General features: G+C 45.4%; 1 protein-coding gene across 1 annotated transcript in view; it reads right to left on the bottom strand.

Moving 5' to 3' along the window:
- DNAH9 (dynein axonemal heavy chain 9) overlaps nt 1-22,529 on the bottom strand; it is a gene marked incomplete at its 5' end in the record, with an annotated part of 292,809 nt that overhangs the window by 24,201 nt on the left and 246,079 nt on the right. Inside the window, 4 exons of the mRNA XM_084863896.1 lie at nt 1,137-1,364; nt 4,846-4,973; nt 12,760-12,908; nt 15,264-15,457. Coding sequence (XP_084720022.1) covers nt 1,137-1,364; nt 4,846-4,973; nt 12,760-12,908; nt 15,264-15,457 — 699 coding nt within the window. The remainder of the gene's footprint in view (nt 1-1,136; nt 1,365-4,845; nt 4,974-12,759; nt 12,909-15,263; nt 15,458-22,529) is intronic.

The raw sequence follows: 22,529 nt of genomic DNA, 5'->3' as shown, positions 1-22,529 counted from the left end.
CTGTTCTTACCTGTCAGGGAGCCTCTGTCGGTGTGATTGCTGCCTGTGTGGCTGAGGGACCCCTGGCTCACTGCCGGGGGAGCTGCTGCATGGTGGGAGGGTGGGAATCACAGCCCCCATCCTCACCGCCCCCCCCCCCCCCCAGCAGGGGCCACGGGCCGCTGGCTGCAGCAACAAGAGCACCCAGGGGTCCTGGCTGCAGAGCCCACAGCGGGCAGAAAAGAAAAGATGTGGCTCCCAAAGAGAGGAGAGAGGGAGGGAGGGACAGACGGAAGGACAGAGATGTGGAAGACAGACCAGAGGGGGAGGCAGTGGAACTAAGCATTAGACTCTGAAAGGGCTACTTTTTATATGGAGTGAGCCACCCATGGGGCCGGCCTCGACTTTTAATAAACACTCCAGAACACGAGTCTTAGAATTCCCAGTAACGCAAATTCCAGTGCCATAGCAGCCTGCATTTGAAACTTTGCCTAGATATTCTTAATCCCATGGTAACACGGTGTTCTCAGAGTTGCGCAATAGAATCCCCAGAGAGCTTGTGAGAACACAGATTCCTGGGCCCCACCCAGAGTTTATGAAGCCATAGGCCTAGGCCGGGGCCTGAGAATGTGCATTGATAACAAGTTGATGCTGCTGTTCTGTAGGCCACACCTTAGGAGTCTAACACGTGATTACAGCCCAAGTCTAGATCCCACTGCCTGATAAGGGTTACTTGAAGCCTCGATACTCAAGATGCAGGCAGAGGTCAACTGTCCTCATCTGAACCTGCCAATCAAGCTTAGCAACAAGGGTGTGACCTGAATATCACATCAGTTAGGTTTACAGCAACCCGCCCTTTTCTGTCTTGGACTATTTAGCTAACAGGTGTACCTGCAAAAGTTCCCCCAAACCTCTTGCCAAAGGAAGACCCCAAGCTTGATCTGCCCAGGTGTACCTGGGAGTTGAGAGCTAGGTTTTACTGTGTAGGCACGGGGTGGAGGTCCATCTCAAAGGGAGCATGTTTTGCCCACATTGGGCATTGCTCCATAGCCCGGCCGGTCCCCGACCCCACCCCCGGCTGCATGCTCTTCCCCCACCCAGTTGAGTAGGCTCTTTGTGCGGTGGGTGTGCGTCTCCCCTCCCTCCCAGGGCCACACCTGAGAGAAGTTGTCCAGGGCCTTGTGCAGGTTGGCATGCATGCCGGTGGGAGGCTCGTTGGTGATTTTGATGGAGTTCTCCAGAATGCCCTGGGGGATGATGTGGCCCTCAGGGGCGGGCGCAGGCTCTGCACTGATGAAGACCCTGAACTCCGGGTGGCTGCTGGCACTGAGCTCCTCCAGCTTCTTCTCCAGCGTGCTGAGCCACTTGGCAACCAGGTGGATGTTCTGGTGGGAAGGATGGACCCCCGAACATAGGTATTTGCTTAGTTCCGTTAGCAGTAAACAGTTATAGGAAGGCAGCTAGAGAGGGGGGGCCTGACCTTAGTTTCAAATACATCACCTGCATTGGCATTCCCAATTCTTGTTAGTTCATTTTTTATTTTATTTTTTTTGGAAGAGGCAGCAAAAGACCAGATTGCTGTGGTCCAAGTACTGAGCTCAGCATGGCATCCTGCAATTGAACCCTTGCCCTCGATATCCTGTCTCTCTAGCACAATGTTCTCAAACTGGAGTCACCATCAGAACCCCCTGGGGGGATTGTTGAAACAAAGATTCTTGGACACTTCTCCCCCCTGTAACCTCACCCCAACCCCGACCCTAAGTTTCCCATTCAGCAGGTCTAGTGCGGGGGCCCAAGGATTTGCATCTCTGACAAGTGCCCAGGTGATGCTGAAGCTGCTGGTCAGGGCCACCTTTCCAGAGTCTAACACATGACTAAGTTACAAGTCCGGATGCCTGCTCTCTGACTCCCGGATCACTGAACTCGTGATGCCCTAAAGCAGGGGTGGGCAGTGTCTGCCCGTGGGCTGAAGAAGGCTCACAAAATCACTTGGTCTGGCTCTGCCAAGGCCTTAGGGGTGAGTTCATTAAATGCCTAACCAAATATAGCAGCCTGATTCTTTTTTTTTTTTACAGAGCAGAAGGGAGAGAGATAGAGAGCTAGAAACGTCGATGAGAGAGAAACATCGACCAGCTGCCTCTTGCAAACCCCTTCCTGGGGATGTGCCCACAACCAATGTACATGCCCTTGACCAGAATCGAACCTGGGACCTTTCAGTCCACAGACTGACGCTCTACCATTGAGCCAAACCGGCTTCGACAGCAGCCTGATTCTTAAGGTGATAATTCTGTATGGCCTGAGAATGATGTTATAAATACCCACATGGCCCTTGGCAGAAAAATGGTTCCCCACCCCTGCTCTGCAGTGAGGGCCTCGGACCAGCAATGTGGGCATTGCTGAGGGGGCTAGTTAGACATGCAGACGCTGAGGTCCCACCCAGACTTACTGCACCAGTACATTCTAATAAGATCCTCCAGCCACCTGTAGGTCTGATAAAATGTGAAAAGCAATGATTTAAACTCCTCTTAGCTAGCTTTCCTGACTCCTTCTCCCTCTCTCCAAACCACTCTGCTAATTGTTGCCAAACTCACCTTCCTACCTGTCACTGCTGCTCACAGAACTCCCCACTCCCAGCCCGAGCTCTGCGGTATGTCTTTGTGCGCCTCACCTCCTCCCACTGTGATTCCTTTCTGTCTCCTTTAAATCTACATTTATTTCTTAGCCCTGCCTGCAGAATGCAGCACCTTTCACTTTGTAAAGACAGCGACTTTGCTTCGTCGCAGTAGGTTTCACTATGATGGCTAATCCAAGCTCCTCGGCAAATACTTTGGAAGCCTGCTCACATGGCTGCAGTGGACAGGCGGCACTGAGCTCAGTACTTGGGCCACAGCAATCTGGTCTTTTGCTGCCTCTTCAAAAAAAAAAAACAAACAAAAAAAACTAACCATAATATTTATTTCACGTACTTCTCAGAGTTGCTGCAGATAACCAAAGGTATTAGATTAGAAAGGTTGGTGACCTGAAAACATGTTCAATTAAAATTTCATTTATAACCTCTCTGTTGGAGTGGGAACATTAGCGGCTGCCCAGAGAGCAAGGGTTCTGTCAGCCAGGAAGAGCCAGTGACCAGGGAGTGTTCCTTCTTCAGGAGCCCTGACTGTGGAGTTTAACCTCAGCTCCCGGAAAGCACATCAGCACAAGATGTGGGGCCCGGGCAGCCAGTGGGTTCTGGGGAGGAAACTCTCTGTTTGTTGGCTGAGGGCTGGGTTCCCAGGGCACCAGGGCCCGGGAGGGTGTCTTTTGGGCAGATGAACCTGCGAGGCTGGGAGATCACCCTTTCCCAACCCCACGCTGGCCCACGTGGGAGGGAGCCGCTGCTGGCATCTCCCCCCCCGGGAAGCCTGCTGTTTCTAGAGAAAGAGTCCCAGGCAATGGCTGGCCCTGCAGTTGCTGGGCTCTGGATAAATAACAGGATCCTGAGAATGAAGACCCAGCAGCAGGCTGCAGGGCAGTGGATGGTGAGGAGACAGGACGTTCTTGGCAAGTGAAGCCAAGGCAGGATGAGAGTGCCTGGCCTTTTCATACTTTTCTTTCATTGATTCCTTCAGTGAGTGCTTTTGTTGAGTGTCTACTATGTTCACATAACGTGCTGGGGGCTAAAAGGTAAATAAGAGACATCTTTCCCTTAAGAAATCTAGGGAAGGACATACCCATACATTGAATCATCGCAACATAGCCAGGGGCGTGCTAATACTGTGTTTCCCCGAAAATAAGACATCCTCCAAAAATAAGACCTACTTACAGGTTTCCTTCTGAGTGAAATATAAGGCATCCCCTAAAAATAACCACCACCACCCCCCAGGCTAAACATGAGAGATTTGCTCCACTGATTCTGAAAGAAATGGAATCACAAGAAATTCACCAGGAAATTCAGGAATTGGATTGTTATGATGATGTTCCAGAAGATGATGACGTGATTGTCATTGAATAAATGAGTAAATTCTTGATACTGTAGGATTCACAGTTTGTCTGGTCTGTGTTGACAACTACCGTACTACCGTACCGTATACAGGTAATAAATTTCCTTTATTTTCATTTAACAATAAATGTGTACTATATTCTTCTTCATGGAAAAATAAGACATTCCCTGAAAATAAGACCTAGCACATCTTTTGGAGCAAAAATTAATATAAGACACTGTCTTATTTTCGGGGAAACAGGGTAGAGGCGGCTGTTGGTTGTTACAGGAGGAAAAGAGAAGCGAAATCCTGGCGTGGCCCCAGCCCCAGCATCCATATGAGCTGCCTAAGAAAGGAGGAAGAGGCCAGGCCGTGAGAGGGGAGGGCGGTCTTATTTCTTGTCAGCGTTCAGTGGAATTCCCAGTAGTGGGTCCAGGTTTCCAAACCTTAAGTGAACTCTCAGTGAGGAGGCTAAGTTCTAATGTTCTGGTCATTTGTGTAACAAAGAACATACAATAAAACATACAGCATGACAGAAAAAGACATCAAGGAAGTTCCATGGAATGCCAGGGAGCTCAGCAGCCACAGAAATCCCTGCACAGCCTTCAACTGAGTGCCAACTCCCCGAGCATGGAGGTGGGGACCAGCTTCCTTTGAGAGCAGAGAAATGGCAACCAACAGTGGCGACAGCGGGTGGAAACACAGTTTTACCAGAGAATGACTGGGCATGGGATGAGGAAGAACACACACGAGAGAGAAGTAGTGGAGAGATGATCAGGAAGTGAGTGAAGGGGGCACGGGTGTGGAAGGAAAGGCGGGTGACGAGAAGAAAGAGATGCCCAGAGACTGTGATGTGAGGTCCAGACAGGTCGGGGTCAAGAAGGACCCTGATTAGGGGGCCACATACCTGCAAAATGACCCAGTGACCTTTCTTCGCAGCGAGATCCAGTGCGGCCTCAGCCACCACCTCCTGTCCTTGTCCCAAAGATACGTTGTGGAAGTTCCGATTGTTGGAGGTGTATCCGAGTTTTTTACCTAGGAGGGGTGTGGAGCATTCATCACCATCTCTGTGTCTGAGGATCTGTGCTGTGCCATGTTCCCCAGGAGCCATGCCTCCACATCACCCCCCACTCAGGTGGGCCTGGACCCACGCCCTGAGCCTCAGAGGCTGACCCTCTCCTTCATGGAGGGCTCCGCCTTCCAGCTTTCTGTTCCCAGATGGAAGGAAACACATCAGCCAAATGCGTTCTTAGGCTCTAAAGCAGCGATTCTCAAACTGAGGGCCGCGACCCATAGGTTGAGAACCACTAGCAGGGTCGCCTAAGACCATTGGAAAACACAGATATTTACATTACAATTCATAACAGTAGCAAAATTACAGTGATGAAGTAGCAACAAAAATAATTTTATGGTTGGGGTCACCACAACATGAGGAACTGTATTAAAGGGTCATGGCATTAGAAAGGTTGAGAACCAATGGAATAAGGGAACAGCCACATCAACATAAACATCACAACCACGTCATGGAGGCAAGGCCACGCTCAGGCCTTGTTCTCCAGCCCAAGAAAAACGATGTAAAGAAATGCCCTAATAGGATGGGCCAGTTTTACTGGGGCCTCAGCTATTAGCCTGATACTATAAAGTTTAGAGAAATTACATAATATATTTTAAGCAAAAGGATCATAAAAATGTATAATACCATGAGTAAATCATTAAGCAATTTTTCAAGAAGGTAAATTACCCAAGAAGAAAGGCAGGAAATTAAAAAAAATAAAAATAAAATCTGCACTTAATTTGTTTTTTTGTTTATAGGAACAAAAATTGATTATGCAACATATACTTGTGCTAGAAAATGTAAAGAAAACTGTCAATATGGGACATTTCTTTTATTACTAAACAATGTGTAGCCTCTCCTCCAGCTGGTGAGGCAGAGCAGGGTGAGGATTTTTGTGGTGAGAAATAGTTATAGATTCAGCTCTGGTAAACCCAGGAAATACCCTTTCAGACTGTAAGTCCTGCTGGCAATGGATTTGATGTCAGCTTTTAGAACCAGGGATACAAACAACCTGTTCAGAGAAAATACCAGGATGAAAGGTGCCTGGATTACGAGATAGCCTTGCTGACATTTCCACTTACAAAAGAGCCCATTTCTTTTCTTTATTAGAAAGGGGAGGATATGGGCAAAGAGGGGCTTAAAAAAGATTATTCTGGAAAGTACAGACCCTGAGGCCAGCCGGGGTCAGTTCGCATTACTCTAAGCTGCAGGCATGACACTTGGCTGAAGAGAAAGAGTTGGATCTTGGTGATGACGAGGGGGGAATTTGAAGGGATTTGGCCTGAACATTCAGCTAAATGTGCCAAGGCAGCCTTGCAGAGACCTTCCGTCTGCAGCTCTGAGGCTCCTGAAATACCCTATAGCCAGGTATGTTCCCTGGGGGGTTCATATTGTTTTATGCTATGGCTTCCATGCCCCTACCTTCAATGCCTTTAACGTTTCTCTCCCTTTAAATTTGTTTTATTAGACAATCTATACTCTAAAAGGTATTCCCCCCGGTTTTTCCAGGACCCATCTGGCACCATACATATTTATTACAATATTATTAACTATACTAGAGGCCCAGTGTATGAAATTTGTGCCTGGGGGGGAGGGAGGTGTTCCCTCAGCCAGGCTTGCATCCTCTCCAATATGGGACCCCTCGGACATCCCTCTCACAATCCTGGACTGCTGGCTCCTAACCACTTGCCTGCCCACCTGCCTGATCACCCCTAACCACCTCTACCTGCCTGCCTGATTGCCCCTAACTGCTCCCCTGCTGGCCTGATCGCCCTAACCACCTCTGCATCAGCCCTTGCACCCAGGACCCAGGCTTCCCTCCCTCTGGTCCGCCACAGGCACCTGGGACCTGGGTTGGCCACAGGTGCCTGGGACCGTGGGTGGCTTCACCCAAGGCAGGCTTTGTCAGGAAGGACGTCCGGAAGGTCATCCAGAAAACATCTGGTCTAATTAGCACATTAACCTTTTATTAGTATAGATTTCCTAAGCTATACTTTACACCCGATGACTATTGAGTAACTATCAATCTGTACTTCTTAATCCCTTTACTTTTTCACCCAGTCCCCCAACATGCTAGCTTTCTCCTGCCACTTACAGGATATTTCTTCCTCACTCTCATAATCCTCCCTCCCCCCACACACCTTTCCCTTATAAATATGCACATGCAATGTATTATCTACTAACTTTTGTGTTCTCTGCCTTCTAGCAACTTCCCAGTGTGATTCACATTTATTAAGGGCTTTGGAATTTGTTTAAAAAATCTTCCACACTTCACCATTATCCTGGTAAACTTTAAGGTCACTATGCCACCCAGCTGACATCCAGCCTCATTCTTCCTCATCTTCAAACAACTTAACTCTGTACCATTTCTGCTACCCACACCCAATGCCTCACCGAGATCTTACTATCACTGAGAACTGTCCCATCTGAAACATTATTCTTTCACATCTACTCATGATTTTCACTTCCTCCAGATTGTTCACTCTCTTATTCTTTCCTCACCTATTATTTTATTTCAGTAGGATATCCAATCCATTGGTTTCTCTATTTTTTTCTAATCTTTACTTTTACCTCCCTCTTATTTTACTCTGGACCAGTAATCCTTAATTTGAACTGTGATTTTACAAAATCCTTAACTGAATCACCCAGTTTTTGTAAAAATCTCAACCCTGGACAAATCTACATATAAGAGGAAAAAAATACATTTGGTGAATTGGTGCTATCACAAGTTTATGATTCTCCACCTCAATGTCTGGTAATCTTTCCACATCTCCAGAAGTCAGTTACATTTTGCTCATTTCCTTCTTTATTTAAAATTCTTAATGAACTCCTCTCTTCTTGTGCCCAGCAGTTTGCTTTACTTGCTGCTTCCTTGAGGAAACATATGCTAGTCAGTAGAAATTCCTTCAACTTATTGCTATTTTATCTGCATTTCTGCACATCCCTGTTATGTGTCTATCCCTGCACATCCCCATCTCCATGGGAGATGAACCCTCCCTCTGCTTATCACTCATCATTCTCTAAATCTCATCTCTTCTTCTTTTCTTAATCTTTATGTCTGTTCAATCTCCTGCTCCCTGGCACATAAAGAAATGAGTCCCTCTTGACAAAAAGCAACACTCCATCAATCTTGAAACCACTCCAAAAACTGTTCTAGTGCTTGGTTGATATAGCTCAGTGGTTGAGCATTGACCTCTGAACTGGGAAGTCACAGTTTGATTCCGAGACCGGGCACATGCAGGCTCCAGTGTGGGCTGTGCAAGAGGCAGCCAATCAACGATTCTCACTCACCACTGATATTTCTATCTTTTTCTCTCTTTCTCTCTGAAATCAACAAAAATATATTAAAAAGAAAAAAAAATTTGTACTTACCTCAAGCTAATCAGCTCTAAATGAACTCTTAAAGAAATGAGAATGAGGTCAGACACAACAAAAATGAGACTTTAAGCAAAGTGTTGATAATCTGCATGCAAAGACACTAACAAAAGATATTCCTTTGAACGCTCCTTGTAGCAGGCCTACAATAATTTAAGTGAACTCATAGTTCTGACAGACATTGAGAAGAAGGAAAGGAGACAGTGCAAGGCCAAGTCAGTAGATACAACTTCTTTCTGATCACAAGAGGGGAATAACAAAATTTATTTTGCCAAAGCCAGGTAACTGGACAGAGGAGGATGGAGACCAAGCAAGGTAGTGCTGGAGTCAGTGAAAGAAAGGCCAGAGGAGATGCCTGTACAAGGGCAGAAAGGGGAGTCCTCTATCCGGAGGGCCAAGATGCAGCTATGCTTCGAAAGGATGACAAATAAAGGCAAAAAGAAGAAGCAAACTGAGCTGCCTCAAAGAACAGACAAACTACCACAATCATTTTAATGCTGTACAAAGCTACTAGGCTTTTTACTTATTTTTAAATATATTTTTATTGATTTTCAGAGGGGAAGGCAGAGGGAGAGAAAGAGAGAAACATCAATGATGAGAGAAAATCATTGATCGACTGCCTCCTGAACACACACACACACACACACACACACACACACACACCACCTCCAAGGCATGTGCCCTAACTGGGAATTGAACTGTGATCTCCTAGTTCATAGGTCGATGCTCAGCCACTGAGCCATGCCGTCTGGGCATGCTACTGTGCTTTTAAATTATTTTATTTTATTTTATTTTACTCTCCTTTACTAACCTCCTCCCAGCCCCTGCCCCACCCCACTCCTTTACGCACCTATTGTCTGTGTCCATTGGTATGCATATATGCATATGAGTTCTTTGGTTAATTTCTTCCTGTCTCCCCCAGCCCCCTCCAACATATGTCAGGCTGTTCCATGCCTCCATGTCTAGGGTATTTTTCTCCTGTGCTTTTAACATTTCAAAGCCTTTCCACATCTGAGATTTCATTTTTATTCTCACTATAACCCTAGGAAAACGTATTACTGGTGATTAGAAACAATGGGTGATTGCTTCTACATGAAGCAAAAGCAAAAATTATTGTGCAGACAAGGAAGTGTGTCTCATTTAGGAAGAAGGTAATGAGAAGAGAGAGAAAAAGCACTGCTAAAGGCTTATTCTGAGAAGACCAGAAGGAAAGCAGCGGGAGTGGAGGATGATAGGTTTCATGTTAAACAAAGGCCATGAAAAGTGGATAACATTTCCTCCTCCTCCTCTTCCTCTTCCTTAGAAACGGTTGAGGCCCGAAAATCCTGGAGGAGACCAAGAGGCACAGAAATGCTAGAAAAGCACAGATTCCTAGTTAGTGTCAATGGATGAGCTTCAGGGGCTCAGAGAAACCCACAATCATATGCAGACTTTTGTTTCTGTGGATTCTAAATTCCTGCCCAATCTGAAGAACTGCCAGGATGAAACAAAAGGACAGAGGAAGGTAAAGAGAAATCACATACTCAACGATACAGAAGGATGCCAATCTTTACTAAGGGTCTAGCTGGGGCACAACAGTGATGTGCGGACACACAGACTCTGTCCGGGCAGAGAGACAGTAAGTTCAGTTAATAAGCTGGGGCAGGGGCCATAGGGCAAAGCGCCTGAGTCAGTCACGTGGATTCCAAACTGGAGAATAGAAGCCCCTCAGGCATTAGATCCAAGATGGAAAGCATGGGTAGCACCCGAGTATCTGTTCTAAATGGGTGCATTAGAAAATATACCAAACCCCATCAAAAAGGCAGGGGAGGAGAAAGAGAAAGAGGGGGGGGGGGGGGAGGGCAGGTGCACAGGTGGCTAAGCAATCTCTAGCAGATGAAAAGCAAAATGGCCTCTGGTAAGGAAATGTGAGTTAAGATTAAACCAAGGGCAGGGTTCAAATAATGTATTCAGAGGCAGGTAACCAAACATGGATTAGGGAGGGGTCAGCGGGCCTGAAAGGACGGAAAGCTTCAGACCACGTGATGGGGTAGCTAGAGGTCAAAGGGCAAAGAGCAGTAAGAAATTGCTCTTAAACCGGGTATCTGAAAGCTTCCCAAAATGAAATTATTGAATAAAAAACAAGAAAACTAGATTTGTCAGTAGGAAAAGAATAAAACTTCCAGGGACCAGAAGGACTACGCTATGAAAGGGTGAGAGACAGGAATAACAGCTGTGACAACAGCCATAGAAAGAAATGGCATTCTGATTCATGCCACTATACGGATGGAACCTGCACACATTACGCCACGTGGAGGAAGCCACAATGAAAGACCACATCGATACCTGACTCCATTTGTAGGAAATGTCCAGAATAGGCCAAGTTTTAGAGACAGAAAGTAAACTGGTGATGACTGGGTCATGAAGGGGGTGCAATGGGTTAGGAAATGATTGTTAATAGAGACAGAGTTACTTATGGGGAAGACCAACATTTTCTAAAATTAGATTATGGTGATGGTAGCACAGCCTAGTGAAAACATTAAACTTTCAATTGTATACTTTAAATGGGTGAATTGTATAGCATGGGAATTATATCTCAGTAAAGCTATTAAAAATTTGGGATAAAGAGGATTGTCTTAGTGGGCAGTAACGAGAGCTAAAGTTTTATTTTTCATATTAGGAAATAGATAGTGAACATTGATGAATTCTAGAATAGTGATGAAAGATTAGAAGGGAATAGAGAAGTAACTATCAGGAGGACTAAATTCAGAAACGGGCAGAAGTGTAGTGTCTGGGATGGGTAATGGGGCATGGGAAGCACTGGAACAGGGAACTATTGCTTTTCATTTTAAATTCTTTATTATTAAAATTTAAAAATATTTAAAAATTTTACCTAAAACTTCTAGGATATTATAAAAATATATATTAGATTAGTGAACAAGATTATTCTTTTCCTCACACAGATTTTATCTGTCATTTTGGGCCAAGTTAGCTTCATCTCAACTACCTCGAACACCAGGCAGATGCCGTGGCTCCTTTTATTACACAGTGAGCAACTGACAGCTCATGGAGCTGCATCACATGGTCTGGATTCTTCCCTATGAAGACCTGGATCTATGAAAACTTGTCAGGTCTTTATCTCACTTAGCAAATTGTTGTAGTTTTGCTAGTTTCATAGTCTTAATTGGTCATTTATTTATTTATTTATTTTTATTTTTATTGATTTCTGAGAGGAAGGGAGAGGGAGAGATAGAAACAATGTTGAGAGAGAATCATTGATTGGCTGCCTCCTTGACCCCTGCCTACTCGGGGTCAAGCCCAAAACTCGGGCATATGCCCTTGATTGGAATTGAACCTACAGACTGGGCTCTACCTCATAGAGCCCAGTCTATAGGCCGATGCTCTATCCACTGAGCTAAACTGGCTAGGGATTCTTCATTTAATATATGTATTTACTGAGTGCCCATCACATGGGCTGGGGATATTCTGGTGATGACACTTAGTCCCAAGGAGCTGTCATTCTCCTAGGAAGACACAATTGTCACTAGACAATTACAATGTGACTCACAAAAAGCAGGGTGCTCTAGGAGCACCCAAGGAGCACAGGAGAGGAGAGCCTAGCACCTTGGTAGTCAAGTAAGGCTTCTTGGAGGTGGTGACATTGAAATTGGTGTGTAAAGGATGAGTAGAAGCTAGCCTAGTGAAGGGGATGCTGGAGAGGAGACAGAATGTTCGGGATATTAAATGGCTACTGTATAGAGTATATAAAGAGGAGGGCAGGAAAATGTAGGCAGAATAATGAACTCCTAAAGGTGTCCAGGTCTTAACCCCCAGAATCTGTATATATGTTACTTTACATGGCAAAGGGACCCTGAAGGTGTGATTAAGTTAAAGACTTGGAGGTGGGGAGATATTCCTGGATTATGAGTAGGCCCAATAGAGTCATAATGGTCCTTATGAGGAAAAGAGGAAACCCATTTATCCGTTCAACCTCCAGAACCATTATATTAAGCCTCTAAGTTAATGGTAATTTGTTTTAGCAGCAATAGGACATTAATGATGTAAAGTAAATTGGAGAAGTAGGGAGGAACTGGAGGGCTGAGTTTCTTGTAAGCCCAGTAAGGAGTCTGAGCTTCATTCTGAGGGATGAAGGGATAGAACCTATATTTCAGAATGATGGCTCGAGCTACAATAAAGGGACAAAATCTCCTCATGAGCCTGGATTCTATGGATTCTACTTCATAAAGCCCAGAGCAATGATCCCTGGCATGGGTTCAGCAAGGACCCTGATCTCTGTATGTTTAGCAAATACTGGGTATGGCATAATGAGCCCTCAATCTGGGATAGAGAACCTGACAGATACATAGCGTGAAAGTGCTGGCTCATCCTTAGCCCCAGAGGGTGTTTTCTCACCTTGATTTTCCACATCCTTCAGTGGGTCCACCCCTGGAGACAGGATAAAAAATATGGGAGAGGCTGGTCCTGATTCTTCAAGTGAGGTTGCAAAGTCTAATGCTCTTCCCACCACGTATTTGCTTCCTAATGTCTCCTCAACAAAATGCCTTCCAGGAAAAAAAGTACATAAACGCTTATCAGTCACAAAATTCATCTGAGAAACAGGTCTATAGAAACGGAAGGATGTGCTGCAGGTCATGGGCTGCGTAGTTAAGGAACTGGGACCAACCCCAAGCACTTCTTGAAAAGTCAGCACTTAACCTCTGTGTGGCTACTTGCCAGCTGGCACACCCAGATCAGGGCTCCTTCTGTATCCCCACCCATCCAGGCCTTCACTGACTTCTCTGTGAAGCCTGGTGTCCGGACATCCCTACCATCCCTCAGAAGACTGCCAGAACCAATGCCTTCGAAAGCTTGCAGCCACTAAATTCTCCACACTTCACATCCCTGTGATTCTCCACCCATCATTTAAGGCTCTCTAGTCTTCTATTCCCTCATGTTCTAACATTACCTGATGACTTTCTTTTCATCTTACCCTACTTACTGTGTTCGTTTCCTAAGTGTCCCATTTTACACTAAATAAAACCCTGAAGTTGCAACCACTTACTGACCATCTGGTTCAGCTCCTGGCTTTAACTTCCTCAAGGACACTATTTTTCCTATAGTCTTTCATCTGGGCTCATTCTCCTACATCTGATGTAACTCAGGATTGGGAGGTAGGATCAGGGTCCCGCTCTCAGAGGACTATCTACACTAATAAAAAAGAAATATGCAAATTGACCATACCATTAGCCAATCAGGAGTGAGTGTGAAAATTAACCCAACAAAGATGGTGAGTTAATTTGCATATGGAGGCACATAACAGCCAGGCAGGACAGGGCAGGATGCCTGTTATGAGTAGGAGGGCAAGGGGCAGAGGGATCGAGGACTTGCAGGCTCCCGGGTGGCCAGGAGTGAAGACAGGCCTATTCTTGCACGAATCTTCATGCAATGGGCCTCTAGTTATTTATAAATGATTTACTTCTCTGCTCTGGCTCCATTGCAGTTCATTTTCCCTGATGTGTCACTACCATATCTGCATGTCAGTGTCATCTATTGCTCCTTTGCTCACCACACTCATTCACTGAACACTTGGCTCATGGACTTTCCATCACCTGGATGACATCAACATCCAGTGGACAATCCTCCAGGTTATTAACAAACTTCATTTCTCCCCATGCAGCCACCCAATTCCACAGGCATGCCTTGTTCTTGCTTGGGAACTTTTTCTATGTCTGAAACTATATATGAAAACATCCCACCCTCTTACCAGAACTTTCTATCCTTACAGTCCTTTTAGCAATTTGTCCTTCCTTCACTTATTTTTTTTGTCTGTATTGGTGCCATGAGAAATGCAGTATCTTGGCATCCCTAGTGTTGTTGTTTTTTGTTTGTTTTCTTTTGTTTTGAAATCATCCCCTTATTCTCTTACTTCTTTCCTGTCCAATGTAGAGTCCATGGTCTGTAACTCATTTCTTTTACAACAACTTTTTTGAGGTATAATTGACATATCATAAAACTTACCCATTTTAAGTGTACTATTCAATAATTTTTAATGAAGTCACTAAATTATACAATCTTCACCATAAACCAGTTTTAGAACAATTTCATTCTGCCTATAAGGTTTTATGCCTATTCCTATCCTTCGGCTCCAAGCAAGTAATAACTAATCTGCTTTCTGTCTCTATAAGATTGCACGGCCTGTAACTTCTAATCACTCTCTTGCCAAAACCATACTTCCTCTACCTAACTCATTCCAACACACCAACTTGGAATGACCGGGGCTCTGGATCAACGTAACTCTGCACCTACCCCTGGGCTGTTGTATGCAGAATCATTAATGGTGAGGACTGGTGCCGCTGAAGATGCAGGGTCTTAACTAGCTGGGCCCTCAATGCTACTTGAAATTGGCTGTGTTTCCCTTGTTGTCCTCTCATTTTTTTACAGATAATATTTCAAACATTCTGCCCTCTCCTCCAATCTCCACCCTGCCACCTCCTTTTCCCCATAAACTCAATTAAGGATCTTGCTTCCTGCTTCTCAGAGAAAATACAAGTCAACAGAGAAGATCCTTCTCAATTTCCAACCATCCTTTAATCAGCATAACAACAGCCACACCCATCTCTCTCCCTCTTCTTGATGAGAGGGATGTTCTGCTAAGGATGGCCTCCCATCTGTCTCTGGACCCATCTCCTACCACCACAGATGTGACCAGCATCCTTCTCAGTGCTGATATTCATAAGTACCTTTTTTTCAAACTGTCTACCCAGACATTAGGAAAAGACCTGGCAAACGCAGGCCTCATGGGATTTTGGATGTTGGTATGAAGACTTCTATTACACATGGCTTTTGTGCTCAGACAGGCTAGTTTGGCCACACTGAGACTGTGCCTGTCCTGGGCCTCCCCTCGGCCCCTTCCCTACCGCATGGCATAGGTCATCCGGTCCGGCCGCATGACTCTCATCATGCAGAGGCGCTGCAGGGCCGTCTTGCTCTTCCACTCCTGCGGGAACTTCTCCTTCTCAGGACATTCTGATTCCACGAACTTCTTCCAGCTCTTGGCAGATCCCTCAATGTCCCGGTCCAGATTACAGAACTCCTCCATGGCTGAAAGAGCCTAGGGAAGTTCAGAGAATCATGCTCTGAAATGCAGTTTCTCATAGTGGAGACTTGCATTGGGTTGTGGGTTAGGCAGCGAGATGGTATTGCAGACATAATTCTGTCTCATTTATACTCTCTCCTGGAGCCTGGGATCTTCCTTCAGGTAAACTCAAGAAAGAGGAAGGTTTTTGATCAGCTCACCTTTAGCAAACTGCCCCAATAATATGCAAGGTTTAGCAAAGAGGGTGTTTGGAAAATAACAGAGCAGAGACTCAGCAGCACCTGCCCGCAGGGTTTTGCATGGAGAAGGGACAAGAGGGATGCCATATTTTTCTGGTCAAGGAGCCTGGACACGTTAAGTGTCTGACTCCTCCCTTTCGTTCCCGTATTCACTCTTCTAGCAACTCCTTGCTAAGGATTGACTTTGCATTAATGCCAACTCTAAAACTCCCGTAAACCACCAGCTTTCATAAGGGCTGTGTTCAAATGCATAACTTGTTAATCAGATCTCTTCATGTGGTGCTTCCCTCCAGTCCACCCAGTTCACCCGGGAGCCTACTGTCCCCAACCTTGAAACATGCCAGACTCATTCCCAACTGAATTCCTTGGTCACAAAGCCACGTCAGGTCCTGTTCTCTCCACCAAATTTTGATCCTTTCTTGTGCTGGTTCCATAAATTGTCAAAGTCCAGTCCTGAGTCAGCAACCACCCTCATTCCGTCCTCTCTAACCTAGAACCTTTTTTTTTTTTTGAGCACAGAGTTGATATCTTTAAAAAATATATATATTTTTATTTTTAAATTAAAAAAGTCTTTATTGTTGGAAGTATTACATATGTCCCATCCCCCTCCCCAGCCCCCATTGACCTCTTCTAGCCTGCCCCACTCCCCCCGCAGGCCCTCCCCATCTTATAGTCTGTGTCCATGGGTTATGCATACATTCATACAAGCTCTTTGGTTGATCTCTTCTCTCTCACCCACCCACCTCCACCTTCCCTCTGAGATTCAACAGTCTGTTCCACGCTTCTATGTCTCTGGATCTGTTTTGTTAAACAGTTGATTTTGTTCATTGGATTCCGCATATGTGTGACATCGTGTGATACTTGTCTTTTGCCCAGAGTTGATATGTTTAATAAAGAGATTGAGTCAATTTTTAGATATTTGACTGTGACAGCGTTAAGCCTCATGCCTCTCTCCCCTCTGCTGTCCCACATCTGGGCAAGCGGGTAAGTAAGCCTCGGCACTCCCTCTCTGGTGCTGAGGGACGTTGTGCCATGCGAGCCCTGCCCATGCTCAGGAGCTCTCCCCCTGGCTGCACCCCATAACTTCCATTGAACCCCACGGTCGTCTCCTTTCCTGGCTCTCTCACACCACTTACAGACTGCTCCCTGCTCACCTGGAAGGTCTTATGTGAATAATAAGCTTTTCCGTACCTCCTTAGGTATGTGTGTGGCATCGTCTGTTGACATTGGAACCAGCTTTTGGGGGGCGTTGACCCTGTTTCCTCAGAGTGCCCACATACACATTCCTCACTCAGACACAGTTACCTGCAGCCTTTCCACTGTCACTCAGCTCTGCTTTTGTTTGGTCTCTCCAATGATAGGAGAAAGTACACTTTGTCCAAAGCACCTACCACAGTGCCTCGAACTTTAAGGAAACTACACATTCTTGTCATTTGAATGCATTCATTCATTCATTCATTCATTCAATATTTACTGGTATTGAATGCCTACTACATGCCAGGCACTTGGGAATACAAAGCTGAACATAAGAATACACATGCCTTCCAAAGAAGCTTACAATCCTAAGCTCAAGAGAAAGAGGAGATGAAGGAGGCCTTAGGAAGTTTGTCCAATTCTGTTGGGCTGAAATGGAGGTCGGCAGAAGAAAAGGACATGCCACGGGGAAGAATCAACAGGAGCCCGCATATGGAGGGAGGAGTGGGGGGCAGGTCAGGGAGGAATGCCACTGCAGTAGGACAGTCTTACGGTGACGGTGACAAGGGGGAAGCCAAGCTGGAGAAGGACATAGGACTGGCCCCGGGCTTGCCCAGCTCTTCTCCCGAGTGGCCAAGCACCTGTCCTGTCTTTCTGTGCCTTCCATATGGGCTCTGTGGCTTCTCAACTTCCCCCTGGCCGCTCAGAGCAGGGTACACCCCTTCACTCACGGGGTTTGGGGGAGTGGGGGGTGAAGAAGGTGAGGGGGTAGGTGGGTGGGGGCGGAGTGGAGTGGAGCTGATGCTTGCAGATGGTGGAGGAGGGGCCAGGACGTGGGAGTTCTGGTCCCAGGGACCGCTCTCCTGAGCCTCTTCTGACCTTTGTGGGCCTAGATTTTCTTATTTGAAAAATGAGGCCCAGTAATTGTTCTAAGGTATCAATAGATAAAAGCGCTATGAAAACTCTAGGGCCCTTCCTGTGCTTTCCCAGGGCTTCTGTAGTTATCACCTTGTGATTTCAGGTTTATTCGCTGCTCCTCCCACAAGACCGTGAGTTCCCTGCGGGCAAGAACTTCTTTAGTCATCTGTGCATGCCTCAGGCTTAGCAGCTGTCTGGAATGTAGGAAGTGCTCAATGAATCAAGTTTGACATCTGGGCGGCCAGCAGGAAGGCTCCTAACTGGCCGAGGAAAGCTGTAGCCGCGGTGATTATGTCTCTGTGTTCATCTCCTTCAGCGGCATGCCAGCGCCTCTGCCCAGCCTGCATCCTCATTAACCCTCTGCATGCTCGTTCTGCCCCTCCCCCCCCCCCCCCCCCCCGCCCCCGGCGTCACCACAATACCCAGCACATTACACTGCCATCAGGGCTCCCACTGCCAGGACTGGGGCTGAAACACGCTTCCCTGAAGCTCTGGGTTGAACACAATTGCAACGTTTAATCTCCCAAATGAGGGAAAGGCGTTTCTAATAAGTTAAACGGAAATGACTAATTAATCTATTACCTTGGACTGTGTAGCAAAATACAACTGGGCACAACTGGCATCCAGAGCGGCGGTGAGGGGCCTTTCAAAGGCTAACACGGGCGTGCATCGCAGATGAGATTCTCTAATGAAGAGCAGAACGATCCCAGTACCTTCAAGTTCCGCATTTGATTAAACCTCAGAAATTCTAACAAAGCTGTACTAATAGAAGCAATATGTTATCACAAAGATTGCATTCATTACCTGCCTATTAGCGTGGCTGGGGGAACGAGGCAATCCATCTTCCTCGTCAGACAACATGTTTAAAGAATTTTGTTTCAGCGTGTCCTATTCAATTATAGGTAGTTTGTTTCTTTAGGCTAAAACCCAACCGAACACATCAAAAGAGCATTGATCAGAGGCCTCGGGGATGGGCACTCACACCGCACTGTATTTTCACTGGCTCGCATCCCACGCTGCGCTCGAGTTTGGGGCTGCCTCACTGCTCCACTAACGGAACTCGGAGACAGGAGAGATAAAGCCTCACGCGTCTGCAAAGCTTTTGAGCAGCCAGATGAGCTCAGCCCACAAAACAAAACAAAAACTGCAGAGCGAAGAAAAGCAAACCAAACAATCAGTTTTGTGAAAAGAGGAGCAGAACCAAATTGCACAGTAGCTTTAGGGTTGTCAATAGTGCTTATGAGCCCTTTATCCTTTGTAACTTCTGCCGTCAAGGGCTTTGTGGGTAACGGAGTGAAAGGCAACTGGATTTGGCCCAGTTTGGCCCCTCAAACTGCTCTGAGTTTTTCCTGCCATAGACAAATGTATAAGGTACAACCCACACCAACCACAGCAGGCACACACCTTAGAGATGGGTCATTAACTATCGTATGGGGTGAGTCCTGTCTACCAAAAAGATAGGTTGAACAACTAAGCTCCCAAATTTGCAAAAGTGAGCTTACTTTAAAACAGGGTCTCTGCAGGTGTAATCCAGTTGGGATGAGGTTGGTAGGATGGGCCATAGTCTAATACAGTGGTCGGCAAACTCATTAGTCAACAGAGCCAAATATCAACAGTACAATGATTGAAACTTCTTTTGAGAGCCAAATTTTTTAAACTTAAACTTCTTCTAACGCCACTTCTTCAAAATAGACTCGCCCAGGCCGTGGTATTTTGTGGAAGAGCCACACTCAAGGGGTCAAAGAGCCGCATGTGGCTAGCGAGCAGCAGTTTGCTGACCATGGGTCTAATATGACAGGCTCTTTTACGAGAAGCGATGGAGACACACAGAGGGGGGATGGCCATGCAGAGACAGCAAGGATGTGGGCAGAGATTGAAGTGATCTTGCAACAAACCAAGGAACACGGGGGCTGTCGGAAGCTGGAAGAGGGAGGAAGCACCCTCCCCTGTGGCCTTTAGGAGGGACCATGGCTTGCTGAAACCTGATTCTGACGTCTAGCCTCCAGAACCGTGAGATAATAAATTCCTGCCGTTTTGAGCCACCTCGCCTGTGATACTTGTTATGGCAATTCTCAGAAACAAACATGATAGCCATAACTATACCATAATCATAACCAGCTTCTATTTGTCTGACATGACCCGTGAGGTAGGTATTATAATGAGCATTTTGAAGATCAGGAAAGAAAGTCTCAGAGAAATAAGGATCATGTCAGAGGCCGCACACACTCAAACTTGAATCCGGAATGTCTGATTCTGGCGTTTGTTAGGCAGTTCACCCCCATCACTGCTCCCACTCTGCAAATACTCTTATTCAGAACTGCTTCCCATAATGTATTTTCCATGGGGCATCAGACTATGCCATTATCCTCAAGCTCTGGGGCAGCATTGTTCAACAAGGTAGTCACTGGCCAAACGTGAGTGCAAAGCAAACAAAATGTGACCAGTGTGACTGAAGAAATGAAATATTTGATTTTAACATCAAATACTATTATTTTAACATCAAATACAATTAAGTTTAGAAATTGGAACTTGCTTTAGTAATTGGAAAACTTAAGTATGTTTGGAAAAACTTGGGTATATGGATTAACTGTTATATCTCTAAAATTTTCTGAAATATAAATTCAAATAAAATATTTCTGATGAAAATTTAACATCTAATTGAGAAGTGCTATAAGGGCAAAAATACAAACCAGAATTCAGATTCAGTACAAAAATTTAAAATAGTTCATTAATATTTATAATAATTACATATTAAAATAACATTTTGCCTTATTGGTTTAAAGAAAATATATTATTAAAATTAATTTCATTGATTTCTTATCACATTTTTTATTTTACTTTTTTTGAATCCTCACCTGAGGATATGTTTTTCATTGATTCTAGGAAGAGCAGAAAGGAGAGAGAGAGTGTGTGTGTGCATGTGTGTGTGTGTGTGTGAGAGAGAGAGAGTAAGATTGATGAGAGAGAAATATTGATCAGTTGCTTCCTGTACATGCCTAGACCGGGGATCAAATCCTCAACCCATGTATGTACCCTGACTGGGAATAGAACTTGCGATCCCTTTGTGCACGGGACACTCTAACCAACTGAGCCAGACTGGCCAGGGCAATTTCTTATTACATTTTTACTATATGGCTACTAGAAAATTTTAAATTACATATGTGGCATACATTATATTTCTTTTGGACAGTGGTACTCAAGAGTGTCTATGCACTCAGATCTTATGTAGCCTAGAAGAGTTGATGATTTCCACACATGTCATTTCCATTTATTATAATTATTCTAGGCATTTTGTAACTTTGTGATTTTATTGCTGTTGTGAATGGAGTGTCCCTTTGGTTCTTTCCCAATACCTTATTCGCCATCTCATTTGCCAGATTGGGTCCAGAATGACAAAGTTAGTAGATAAAAACCAAATCACACCTTTATTATTTAGATCAGAGGTCAGCAAAAATGCAGCTTGCAGGGCCAATCTGGCTCACCACCTGTTTTTGTAAATAAAGTTTTATCCATACTCAGCTATCCTGTACCCTGGCTCATACCACAAAAGGCTGCAGGTTCGATTCTCACTCTGATAAATTTGGGAGGCAACCAATTGATGGTTCTCTCTCCCTTTCTCTCTCTCTCAAATCAATAAAGCATTTCCTCAGGTGAGGATTGAAACAAAAATAATGGAAGTCAGCCATTTCCACTTGCTTATGTATGGTGTGTGACTTTGGCAGAGTTGAATAGTTGTGACAGAGTCTGACCCTCAAAGTAGAAATATTTACTATGAAGCCCCATACAGAAAATGTTTGATGACCTCTGATTTAGATACAGCCCTAAAAAATAATTTAAGAAATAGCAACAGATTCTGAAAAAAGGAGTTGGAGGAATCTTTTGGGCAATGGCGGCCTGGGTGGGATTAGCCTTGGATTTCTGAAGATGAATCCTTTGGAGGGGACAGCAGGCATATAAATGACTCAGTGTGGGGCTCAGTTATAAAGTAAATCAGACTGGGATGGGTCTCCAGGGAGCGATGCTGAGGGAACCAGCTCGCCTGAAAAGATTCCATGCTGTATATTTCCATTTCTATAACATTCTTGAGATGACAGCATTATCAAATGGAGAACAGATCAGTGGTTGCCAGGCATTAGGAACTGGGGGAGGAAGGAGGTTGTTGTGATTATGAAGGGGCGACATGAGGGATCCCTGCAGCGGTGACATTACCTCTGTCTTGGCTGTGGTGGTTACATGAATCTTCACAGACACACACATGCTCACACACAATGAGTGCATGACAGACTGGTGAATCAAACACGGGTAGACTGTATCAATGTCGACTTCCTGGGTGTGATACTGTGCTACAGGAATGCAAGATGTCACCACTGGGGGAACTGGGTACCAGGAATATCTCTATGCTTATAGCTGCATGTGAATCTACATTGGCTCAAAACTTTAGTGAAATATACAAAGAGGAAGAGAGCTAATCATATTATTTCAGACTTCGTGCAATAAAATGTGTAAAATGCAGCAAACGTGGAAGGGCATCCACGGGGTGTGTCTTGTGCAGATGCCAGTCCTCACACAGCACCAGTGCCCGCCGTGGGCGCTCACTCAGGTGGGACTGGGCAGCTGCCCTGGTGGAGAGAGGATGTTCACTCAGCCAACCTCTCTGCTCAGCATCACAGCACGGCGCCCATGGAAGAGAACGTACAGTTTGTGCTCTTTTCAATGTTTATAGACTCCCAACCCAG

Source organism: Pipistrellus hanaki (genome assembly GCF_964339955.1).
Source record: "Pipistrellus hanaki genome assembly, chromosome: 16".
Classification (NCBI taxonomy): Eukaryota; Metazoa; Chordata; class Mammalia; order Chiroptera; family Vespertilionidae; genus Pipistrellus; species Pipistrellus hanaki.
This window is presented reverse-complemented; position numbering and strand designations above follow the sequence as displayed.